This window comes from Montipora capricornis, chromosome 13, assembly GCF_036669925.1.
Source record: "Montipora capricornis isolate CH-2021 chromosome 13, ASM3666992v2, whole genome shotgun sequence".
Classification (NCBI taxonomy): Eukaryota; Metazoa; Cnidaria; class Anthozoa; order Scleractinia; family Acroporidae; genus Montipora; species Montipora capricornis.
Window position 1 is genome coordinate 40,564,601 of NC_090895.1, and position 12,500 is coordinate 40,577,100.

Consider the following 12,500-nt stretch of genomic DNA (forward strand, 5'->3'; position numbering starts at 1 on the left):
TTAAGTAAATGATGATGGCTAAGGCAACGTGAACGTCAGTTCAGAATTCATACAACTTTTCACACCTTTTTCACAGTAAATTATTCCATCTTGTTAATGGTGTACAATATTGGTAAAATATCCTGCAACTGAGTTGGTACAAGCAATCTTGAGGCAAAGATAGAAAATGCAAGATCACTTTTGTATGCTCATGTTGGTGTTGAAACCTTAAATTTGTTTTTTTCATGTTGTTCAGAATGTTGCAGCAAAGAAATGTACTAAAAGATGCACTGCACATGCAGCAAAATTATTTTCCTTTTTTTTTTTAATGATATCATTGCTCTCTCGTGTTGGCATTGCCCTAGCTGTCGTCGTTTTTTTTAACACCCACTATGTTTTCCCTTATTTTGTTATTATGCAGACGAAACCAAATCAGCAGCTTTCCCACAGAGCTATGTTCGCTTCCTTTACAAGTACTGAACCTCAGCAACAATAAACTTTGCTCACTACCTGTTGAAATTGGTCTTTTGACATTATTACAAGATTTAGTAAGTGCCTCAAGATTGAGTAGCATTTTAGTCTTTTAGTAATTTAGTAGCTTTTTAATGCAGAATCCACATCAGTCTTGGGCTGCCAGAACACGACCCTGTGTAATCAAAAATAGAATTTATTGACGTCAAGAATCAAGTATTTGAAAATATTAGATAACTGACCTCATATACATGTATGTGATATTATTTAGCTGTTAGCTCAGCTATTATATTAGGTTGATTAACTATTATTATTTCTTCAGCCTTATTATGCATTATTGAGGATGGTGTTTTCTACCTCAGCTTGGCCTTTGGCCTTGTAGAATAATGTCCTCAACTCCTCGATCTTTTTGATTCTTCATATCATTCCAAGCATCCTCTCATGATAATTAGTTTTAGTTGAAGGATGTGTATTGTATTTTTTTGCTTTTTCTCTTTTTAGGATTTGAGTTCAAATGAATTAAGCTACCTACCCAACAGTATGGGAGAGATGATATCTTTGAAGGACTTAAACCTTCGTAGAAATCGTTTAGAGGTTTTACCAGATGGTAAGAAGATCACATCTTTTTGGCTTTTTCTTGAAAACTGGTAATTAGTATTAAAAAACCTGCATGACCGGCTTGACCAGAATAGTTGAGTTAGTAATACATGTATCATTTTTTTATTATAAGCATGAGTTGACACCTCTTAACAGGACCTTGGATTAATTTTAACATGTCAGAGGAAATAAGGAAAGGAAAGGAACTTCATTTAAGTGTCTCGTCGTTCTAGCGCTGGAGCACTAATTGGGGACACTGTAAACTTGAAATTAACAATTAACACAAATCAAGTCAAATGTTGGTTTTTGAGGAGAGGGGAAACCGGAGTACCCGGAGAAAACCTCTCGGTGCAGAGTAGAGAACCAACAAACTCAACCCACATATGATGCCGGATGCATGCCGGATTAATTCTTGAAAGTGTTTGAAATGTCCTGGAGATGTGATAAGATGAGGATGATGACGATGAAGATGATGCTTAAAATTTGAATAAATAATTTCCACGTCCATAATTTGCTGGTCCATGGCAACTTCCTTATCTAAGATGTGGGGAACACTGAGTTTGCTTGTGTTCTAGTTACAGTAGGATGTTTCATTAAATTAGTGTAATTTGTACATCTTTTTTTTGCAGAACTCAGTAAGTTAAAATTGGTTAGATTAGATTTTTCATTTAACAAAGTGTCAGTGATCCCACCTGCATATCGCCTCATCACCAGCTTGTCTGTTCTGGAGCTAGCCCATAATCCGTTGACGTCACCACCTGCTCAGGTATGTAATTCCTAGACAATGATAAAATTATGATCAATCTTATTACAGTTCTGTTCAGAAACAAGCTCCTATGTTTACGCATTTTAAACATGTAAAGCAAGTTTCCAAATGCACCTGTATCTGTCTGGAGCTATTTAGTATATATGAAATAGCACTTTTGTCACTTAAACAGTGGCTCAAACTATGCCCAGTAAAGATGGTAACGTTTGAGAAATGTGAAGAAGGAAGGTGTCACATTTTGGTCATTTATTTTCTAATGCACCTGTGTACACCTATGGAAATTATTCCTTGTCATTTGACTTGACCAATACTCAAGATTGCCCTCTGTATTAGTATGAGGAACCCAGAGAGCTTAGACATGTTTTGCTGAGGTGGATAAACTTCTTAAGGTATACTGTAGCTTAACTGGAAACCAACATGCCCAAAGCTTTAATTACTTTTGTACCCCATAATGCGCTATTGATCACTAAGGCATAATAGCATGGTCATGTTTACAGTACTTTACTGTGTCTTGGCTCTGTGAGTTGTATTTACTACATACATGTAAATGCCATTATTATTGCCTGATCCGGTGTATTCGATCAAAAAAATTTTAAGGGACATGTGGCCTGCTAACCAAGAAAATGTTATTTTCATCATCGACTTGTATATTATTATTATTATTATTATTATTATTGTTATTATTATTAATGATAAGAACATCCTTATGCCGAAGTGTCGAAAAAAAGTTCTGCGTGGGTTGAAAGAGCATTGAACTGATTTAGTGAACAAAAGAAGGGACGTTTAATAATTTATTATTACTGTATGTTAGGGTTAGGATGAAAGTTTATGTCAGACATCCATGTGTATCTTAAATAATCAAGCGAAGATACAATGCTATTAGTATTTACGTAACTGAGATGTGAGACAGCCTGAAAAGAATGTATTAAAGGTGTAACAAGCAGTCTTTTTTCGGGTTGATACTTCTTTGCATGATGTACATGTAGTGCTTTTATCGTCCAAGAATTTTTTAAAACAGTTTTGTAATGAAATGGCATTCCCTTGTAAAAAGTTATTATTTTGTCTGTATAAGAGTAGTTGTTACCAAAGTTCTCCCTTGAAAATCAATCCACCAGTTTCCTAAAGAGGTCGCTTGAAGGCTGGATTATGTGCTCTGTTGACTTACACAGTACAACCTTTCTTAATAATGCATTGCAGGTCTGCACAAAAGGGAAATTGCATATCTTCAAGTATCTTAGTGCAAGTGCACATGAACAGGAAAAGGTAACTGCATGAAGCAATTCAATCAAGCATATTTGTTTGTCCATTTATCAATAATTTGTTTACTCAAGTGTTCAAGTGTTGCATTGATGCAAAACACCAGTTATATCGACTTAAAATCTGAAACTTTCTTGCTTCATCTGAATTAGTCTTGTGCACATAAAAACCATGAATTTGTAAAGAGCTCATGTTAACTTTAATTATGTCTTCCTCAGTCAGTCCAACTCATTCAAGATTTTAAAGTTGGTAACATCAGATGGAAAATATAATTTTCACGTTAAATGTTTGTCTGGAAATTCAGGGTTGTTTTCTGACATTGGTGTTGACCAGGCCTTAAATTTTTGAATTGTATTTACTTTTACATGTATTGAAGTTTAAAAATTGTATACTTTTTATGTACAGTGTATTTGGCCTATCATCCACACCAAAATACCCACCAATATCCAAAAAGAATGATATTACTGTTGGATGGAATATTCATGTCTATTTTGTTCCCTTTACAGAGAAGAACATTTGATAGAGAAGTCAGAAAGTATCCTCAGTTTGGAAGAACTTCAAGGTCTCATTTTAATACCTTATTTTGTGATACATTTTTATTTTCTTTTGAAGAGATTTTGCAGTGTGTATATGTATGAAAGCATTATACATGTACCTAGTTACCATTATATCTAGTTAGAATGCTGGCTTCCTCTGCCACAGGGTTTGTGGGTTGAAGCCTTTGTCTACGTCTTTCTTGTTTTCAAGGTATATAATGGGTACTGTACATGTACCGCTGATGTATCCCCATGGATTATATAGAGCAGCCTGTCTGCACTTATTCCAGGAATACAGCTTATTAGAGGCACACACATGTAAATCTTGATAAAGTTAATCCAAAAAAGTGCCTCCTTACAAAATCGTAACTCCAAGTACAACAATGCAGCTACACTGTAGCATTAATTTTATTGTAACTGTTCATGTCTGCTTGAGGAGTAAAGTTACGAAGGCACTCCATTGCCCATTGCAAATGAAGTACAAGTCAAATTACATGTAAGCTTATCAAAAGTTGACATGCCTCTAATAATTCACAGCTTTCCTGGACAAATATTCAGTTGCCTTCAATAAATAAAATCAGGGATGTCACTTTGCACCCACAAAGTGATGGGAATTGGATTACATTTTTATTATCGATCATGGGACATAATCGGATTGACCCAACCGATCGATCATCGATTATGATCGGAAAATCTATTGAAAGAAAAACCTGTGTGCAAGTTGCCATGTTTGTTGTGAACAACATGAAAACGAGACAACAAGGCGAGGACCCTGGGTACCAACTTGATCTTCGTAAGCTGTTTATATAAATCTGTTTTGCTTTCATCTACTCTTGTCACATGTCCAATTGCAGTAAGTAGATCTAAAAATGTATTTTACAGCCAGCTACTAATTTAGAATAATTTCTAAGAGAACCATTGAGGTAACTTTTTCATATGAAAATTTAATGCACTCTATCAAAATGTGAACAAAATACAAAATGCAAAACCTAGCATGGCGCGTGAGTGTTTCGCAATTTTTAGAAATCATTAAAGATGTATGAAACGTAGGATTTTCACATTTGTCTGCGATAATTGATTCTCATAATCCATAATGGATTGTTGTGTTGCTTAAAGATTTTCGATCAATGATCGATTATAATAATTATTGATGATCGGTACACCACCACACCCACATATGCCTGAAAAAATCCATGAGCAAAAACAGAAAGGTTAAAGGAATTCTGAAGGTTTATTATCTAAAATAACAAGGTGGGTTCTCAAGTTTAGTCAAGTTAGCTCTATCTTTGGCCTATTTCTGCTTTTTTGGATTTATACTGTTCTGACTTTGTTTTACAGTGCTGATAATCCCGAAAACCACTTAATGATTGACAGAGTTAGGAGAACACACTCCCTGGAATTGTCCCGGAGTGCTTCACCAAGAGAGGTTTGACCAATGCAAGCATTTTCTCATCCATGATCACTTAACATTAAGTGTGCATACACCTGGCTTTGACCCCCGTGGCGTGCTTATTCAAGGCTTGACAGAAAGCTAAGTCTTGCGTGAGGTTTAGCCTGAAGTAACATTATCCGTTTGAGTTTTCTCATTATCTATTAGGTTGGCTATGATACAAAGGCTTATGATACAATCATGTGTAGGGGGTGCAGGATTGGCACAGTGGTGAGGTCAAGTGCTCACCTCCGACCAATGTGTCCCCCCAGGTTCGAATGTCAAATGTGGGTTGATTTTATTGGTTGTGTACTCTGCCCCGAGAGGTTTTTTCCTGTGTACTCTGGTTTTCCCCTCTCCTAAAAAAACAACAACATTTCAGTAGATTTGATTTGAGTAAATTTGAGTTGATATCCAAGTACAATATCCCCAATGCTAAAGAACTTGACACATCAAAGTTCATTAGCTATTACCCGTAGTATTATATTATAAAAAAAAACCAACATTAAATCAAGTCAATGCCAGACAGGGTTGTTCCTTCTAGGCAGCATACAATTTCCCATTGGGATTCTGGTGGTTGCATTATCATTGAAAGGCTTGCCAACCTGCAGATGAGGCCATCTAGTTTGTTAAATCTTTAATTACTTTTTTAGACATCTGAGAAAGAAATTTATCGGCCAAACTCCCTTCGAGAAAGAGAGAGAACAAGACCGCCACTGTCTAATGTGTTTGAAACACAAGAGAAAAGACGGGAAATCCAGAAAGAGATTGAAAGGGCACAGCAGCTCCTAGCCGATGCCCATGAAGTAGGAGAAGTGGAAGGGACACCCTCAGGACCAGATGAGGAGTATGATGAAGGAGAGGAGCTTCAAAAGGTAAGTGTTTCATGTATACTGTATTCTCGTGTGAATAGGTCACACTTTTTTTCCAAGTGGAGGGGGCGGGGGCTATTCATGGTACCGCACTTATTAAAGTGGAAGCCCACAGCAAGGATTTAACAGAATCCTTTGCATAATATTGCAAGTGTTTTAATGCAAGCAGGCATGTAGCTTAAAAATGTTTCATGACTCACAGCTGAAGTGAAAATTGCAAGGACTGAATGCATCATTTTGCTCCATATAGCTTCTGAGTCAAGGAATCTGTCAACCTAGTTGGTGAAACCATTGTTTTTAAAAGAAAACACTATCATTGATACACCCAGGTGTATATGTGGGTACCAGTGATCTTCTGCCGGAGGTGGCCCTGCAATGGACTAGCATTGGGATAAGCTCTGGTCACATGAGCCTGCAGTTCTTGTGTGTCCTCCCAACTTATTGTGATGAATGTTGTCATTTAAGACTTACGACAAAGTGTGTTAGTTTATTGAGAGTACCAAGCCTTCATGCAAAAAGCTTTTCCTGGCCAGGTTGTCTGACCATCTAAGAAACAGTAACTTTTTACACAAAGTGCAGTCAGAAGTTGGGTCTTTCTTCAGGTACCGGAAAGCATTGTGTTTTTGGTCACTTGAGATAAGTCTTTATTTGGATTTGTTTTGTTTTCTGTCTTTTGTTTTACGCTATTTCTGCTCCGTTACCTGCAGAAGCTGCCCATAAGTTGGCATGTGGCCTGCATTGCCTGTAGATATCATTCTGAGGCCTATACCTTGTGAATATGGTATTTGCCATGTTCTGTCCTGTCTCCAGAGGCTGTTATTCTTTCTGTCAGTGCTGAGAATAACGACCTCTGGTCTGTTAGAAATGTGTTTTTTTATGAAAAACAAAAATTATATTTTTTGACATTTTTATTATAAGTTTATTTATTTATTTGATTTCTTCAATGAAATTTAATTTCTGTCAGAAATTAAAGTTTATTAAGTATTGACAATATTTGTGTGACTGCACGGAAGACCTTAAAGTCCATGGAGGACCAGAAAGAGGTTGCTTTTGTAGTTGCTGACTGAAAGAATCTGAAACAAAGCCGAAAAGATTATCTGAGCATTGGAATGTTCACCAATTTGCCACTAAGGGAGAATTGCAGAAAACCACCTTGCATCTCATTTGCATCTCATTAAAAAACACAAAAGAGCACATTGTATCATGCCTACTTCCTTTAACATTGAATTAATTTTCCACAATCCCACACTACACCCCATTTTGTAATATTATTGCTTGATGAGCAAAAACGCAGGAAATTGAGAATCACACATGGTATTCCACTAGAGGGACACACTTTCCTCAAATCGGCTCTGAGCTCTCTTACTGAGCAACTTTAAAAGGTCCACCATAAACATTGGAAGCTTTCACTGAGCTTCCTGTAGTCTCCACTAATCAAGCCAAGAGGATGACACAGACATGAAACAAGCTTGCCAACTTGATACAGAAAGAGACTCTTCTCTATGAGAGCAAGATTCAGTTTTTCTTTTTTGGGGAATGTTCACTGATTCAATGAGGTCAAATTTAACCATCTGATATTTGCTTTGAGGTGCTTGCAGGGATCTTGTTCAGTCTAATAAAGCCCTGTTGTGTTGTTCAAAGACACCTCATGCACCTCACTGGGATTGTCATAGTGATCAAAGATTCAGCCCTCCCCTCGTAAATGTTTAAGTATGGTAACCCCCTTTTGAACTTTTCAAGGGGCAAACAGATCTTGGAGGATCATAAGGACTATCATGTTTTGTACTTTTGACTCTGACGAAAGGGCTAAATGCTTGAAAAACCAGCTTTTCATTCTCCAGACAGTGGTCAAATTCACTTTAATCAACTCAGTTGATGCTACCAAACTGTCATGTCTCCTGCATCATTGACCCAGCATCACAGTTAGAATCTCTGCTCTGTAGCAGTGACGTTTCTGTGTCTGGTCAGGACTGATGAATTAGTGATGTTGAGGGCTTCTGTGATACCAAGAAACTTTGCTACAGCAGGAGCAAGAATGCAGTGGTGAGAAGGCATGTTTTCTACCAGAACTGACTGGTCCTGGATTTGACTGTGCATTAATATTCTGCATCATACATGGGTTGAGATTGATGTCCCTTTTTACTGCTGTGAGAGCTTTTAATATCATAGGCAGCCCAAGTGCGCGTCACTAGAGAGTGTGTAATAATTAATTACTAGTGGGAAGATGACCTTTGAGTGCAAGCGGTGTTGTGTTACAGGCGGCCGTTGAGATTGTATGGGAAATAAAATACCGTCGATTATAAAGCCTGAAAAACGCTCAATTTAACGTTCATTCAATAAAATGAATAAAAATGACTCGCCTCTGGTGTATTCTTGTGCCTTTTGGAGCTTATTTTACCGTTTCGGGAATTCCGTGTTTTCACTGTTCTAAGACGAAGTCAAGGCTGCACACTAAGATTTCGACTGTAGTCAGCTCAGAGGTGGTTTGCGCCTCGAAAATCCGTCCCAGCTGGGATTTTCTCACGCAAAGCTAAAGCCCCATCATTTGCGAACCACGGTGAATGTTTCGTCGTCAAAAATCCCTACGCACTTGGCTGGATATGAGCATTTTCTGCTTCAGATTTCACAATAGCTGATGACTTTAACAGCTGCTGATTACCGAGGAGGACACGGAGCTTGGGTCCGAGGTCAACTTAACTCCACCCGATGAGGTACAGTCACATCATGTACAACACTTACCCCATCCCCACTGCAGCTGTTTGAGAAGCCGCCTTGGGGATGGGGTAAGTGTTGTTCATGAAATGACTGTACCTCATCGGGTGGAGTTAATTTGACCTCGGTCCCAAGCTCCGTATAGGCGTTTTTTTTTTCACTTAAAACTTACTGCTAACTCTTGAACCAGTAAATATAACATAAAACTGACCAATCAAAGTTGGGTTATTGCTTCATTGTAGTTTTACTTTAACTTTTTGCAAACAAATGCTCTTGTGGAATGTCACCAAGGGTGAATTCACTTACCAGTAGTTATTTTTTCTCTGATAATGTGACATAACAGTTATTGTTAGTTGGATAATTGACTATTATTATTCCACGAGCACTTGTTGGATATGAGATGATAAATAGCAGTGCCGAGTTGGCTGTAATCACCTCATATCCAACAAGTGTACATGTAAGTGGTGGCTAGTGGTGGATATTTACTGACCAAAGCGGCAAGGTAAATATCCACCACTAGCTACTGACACTGAGGTGAATAGTTGTTTTAGTATGTACTAAAAGTGTGAGATATCATTATAACACAAAAGAATTTAACCCATTGACAGTTAACAGTTAATTGTCACACATGCTTCTGGTTGCAGTAAATTAAACACTGAAGTGTGATGCTTTCGGTGCTCTCAAAAGATTTTTTCCTTTCTTAAATCTAAACATTTGACTATAATAACTCAAAATTGGCAAATCTTGAAAACTAACTAAACAAAACAAAGGCATGAGATTCTGTGTGGCCATTAACCATGCAATTACTTTTTGGAATTAAGTTTGGACGCCTAAATGGTTTATTCCATGAATTAAGACTCTGACCTTTTGGCTCACACAGTAACGTTTGCCTTTCGTTTTGTTTCAGATTAGTCCTCGACTTCGTCTGCAAGTTTCACTACAGACAATTCTCTTCAGTAAAAGCTCTTGGCCTTTTGTCGCTGTTTTATTATATGCTTTCCTGAACCCTGGCTCAGTTTTGCTGTCTGTTCTTGTTGGCTTGTCTATTATTACCATAATGAGGATTTTCTGAAAAAAAGTCAAAAGGACTTTCTCAAAAACCGTTGTATGGGCCATTTTGAAGTTCACATTCTTTTTTGGAGCAATGTCATTTTGTTGAGATTGTTAACCTCCTACTTTTGACTTAATAAGATGTAGTATGTGTAGCATGGAAACTTCAGTGGCCTTTAACAACTCTTTCGAACATTTAAAACTGTTTTCAATCTTGAATGTGCAAATAATTCTTGAGATGGTAATTTGGTAGCTCTACTTTTCACTTGACTGAAAACTAACTTTTATAAGAAAGAGTTCATACTTGGACTTGCTTCTAGAAAGGAGCTGTAGCTTGTGTAGGCTGCTCATGGTTGTACTTGTGTTGCTAGTGAGGAAAAGGCTTAATGTTGCTCAATCTAAGGAACACAAAAAAAAATTGATGAGACAAATGGTTAAAAATGTTTCGCTTCTGCATGTTTATGTTCGGGTGCATTTTCAAGAACTTAAACTACTTTAACTGATTCTCAATGGACAAAGTTTTCACTTTAAGCACAGATTGAGAAGAGGCAAGGCTTGCCTTAGGGGATGCAGCCTGGCTCAGTGTGGAAGGCATCAGACATTAATTGCGAGATCCTAAGTGCTCCTGCTAGGACCTCTAGCTAAGGTTATTTTGGGTGATCCCTGTTCAACTCCTCGGCAGCCAAACTCTAGTTTGTAGTCAGAGCAGGGTGTGAAATTTAAAAGTTTTCGAAATCTGTAGTGACATAACGTGTGATAGGCATATCTCTGTCAGTGCAGTGAATTCTTTCCTTAAAATCAGATAGTGTGATTGCCTTAGTCAAAATATGACATCTATTTCAGTTGCACTTACACATAAGTTTTGAAATCATTTTCTTATTCTCTTTATGATGAGTGAATCTCTCTAATTTCCTGCACTTTTAATTAAGGTGAGATTTTTAAAGTTCTACAGTATCTTTGAAATTAGGTAAATATTCCCATTCGTCCCTGAAGAGGTCCCCATTGACGACTAAAATTGTGTGGCTTTAGACAGTAAAATCTGAATCCCACACTCAGGATTAAAATATTGTTACGCCACATAAACTTGTTTATTTAATTTAAATTTGATACGTTGGAAATGAATTGACAACTTACAGGAAAATATTTCTAATAGCTTAATTTTTTAAGAATAAATTATAAACTTTGCACTTTGCACAGAAAATATTATTTAGAAGTTAACTTATTAATTGAAGGACAAGTTCAAGTAAATTAAAGAAAACAACTTAAAACAGAAAGTGTTGGTATTTATTTATTTATTTATTTATTTATTGGATAATGTTTATCAGATTGACAAGAAGACTGCAAACTGACATCTCGTTTATCCACTGTTCTTTGCATGTGACTGAGTTTTCTGAAAAGTAAGAAAGAATAGACTAAACAATAATGTATTGTTAGATGAGGTTTTTGTGATATCCAGATCAGTCAAGATTGTGCCAAGTGGAATCGGCTTAGGTGGATTCCACTTGATGGCATCTTGAGTATTCGCCATTTTTTTTCAGTGAGATTTTAAGTTTTACAAATAGCTGACATGTAGTCGCTGCCCTTTAATAGAATTAAGGCAGCAGTCATTATTCATGAATGTTGCATGGCACATTGATGAAACATTTGAAAAATAGGTTTGTTTTCAGGACGTAATAGTGCCATTTACATGACCTTTTTTATTAAATCTTTTTCCCCATAATTTGGCTTTTTCTAGTATAGTGTGGCAAAATCTTGAGCACAAAATGAATCCTTTTTTGCTCCGCATCTTACAAAAATTCCTATAGTTCTTGACAGCTTGAACTTTTCATTAATTTTACATGATTTTGAGGGAGTTGTCAAATCTCCCGTGTCTTTATCAAGGGTTTCCTCTCCTACAAAAAGATAAATATTACGTTTAACAGGTTTTAAAGAAATCTCTTGTAATCAGAACAGACTTATTTTTAAATCTCTTAGTTATTTTCACTTTTGATCTGCCTGGCACTTCCATGTGATGTGTGAAAACAAGTGACTCTAAAATTAATTTCTTTTGTTCAAATACATACAGTGTATGCTTTCTTCAAATTTGATCGTAGTTATTATTTGCTCCTGCAGTTATGTCTTGTTTTGTAGGAGTGGAGACCCCTTTAATGTCAACTATGTTATTCATGTACTTTTGTTATGTATTAATATAAATCAAAGTATAATGTTTCATATGATCAAATTATGGTATAAAAAATGGAAACATCTTGTAAGTTAACTCTAATATATTAGTCACTTTACAACTTTGTCAGTCTTTTTCTCAAATTATGTTATTGTAATGTAAAGAATAGCCCACTTTTGTTATATTAAAATTCAGTGCTAAACAAAAGGCATCATCTCCAGGCTCTGGGGAATAAATGTAAGGATTTGTAGGAGTTTATTCCCCATGCAGAGCCTCGAGATGATGCCTTTTGTTTAAGACTGAATTTTAATATATTGAAAGTGGGGGTTTTTCTATTGCTGTATTTTGTTATTGTAACAAAAAGAATTTGTCCTTTCAACTTTGGGAAATATGATAAAGATCTTTGTATAAAATGACTATTTTTGTTGATTTTTTGAATGATGGTAATACAAAATACATTTTTTAGCTTGAGAGGTGAAGGTGTTGCCTATTTCCTTTGTTGACTGCTGATGAACACTAAATTACTGAAGATTGGTGGCCTTGTGTCTTCTCTGCCATCTTGCCTCAGGTCTCTGGGCAAGATGGGACTTGGCAGCGTGTTTCCCTGTCTTGTCTGTTGCCTCTAAGCTCTAAAGTCAACCTTTCTTGGTGTACCAGTCTTGATCAAACC

At 36.6% G+C, this 12,500-nt stretch overlaps 1 protein-coding gene across 1 annotated transcript in view; it reads left to right on the top strand.

Moving 5' to 3' along the window:
- Positions 1-12,500, top strand: part of LOC138030978 (leucine-rich repeat and calponin homology domain-containing protein 1-like) — a 31,015-nt gene that overhangs the window by 3,393 nt on the left and 15,122 nt on the right. The window contains exons 3-9 of the mRNA XM_068878839.1: positions 401-527; positions 952-1,057; positions 1,677-1,813; positions 3,011-3,076; positions 3,577-3,632; positions 4,945-5,032; positions 5,689-5,910. Of these exons, the coding sequence (XP_068734940.1) occupies positions 401-527; positions 952-1,057; positions 1,677-1,813; positions 3,011-3,076; positions 3,577-3,632; positions 4,945-5,032; positions 5,689-5,910 (802 nt within the window). The remainder of the gene's footprint in view (positions 1-400; positions 528-951; positions 1,058-1,676; positions 1,814-3,010; positions 3,077-3,576; positions 3,633-4,944; positions 5,033-5,688; positions 5,911-12,500) is intronic.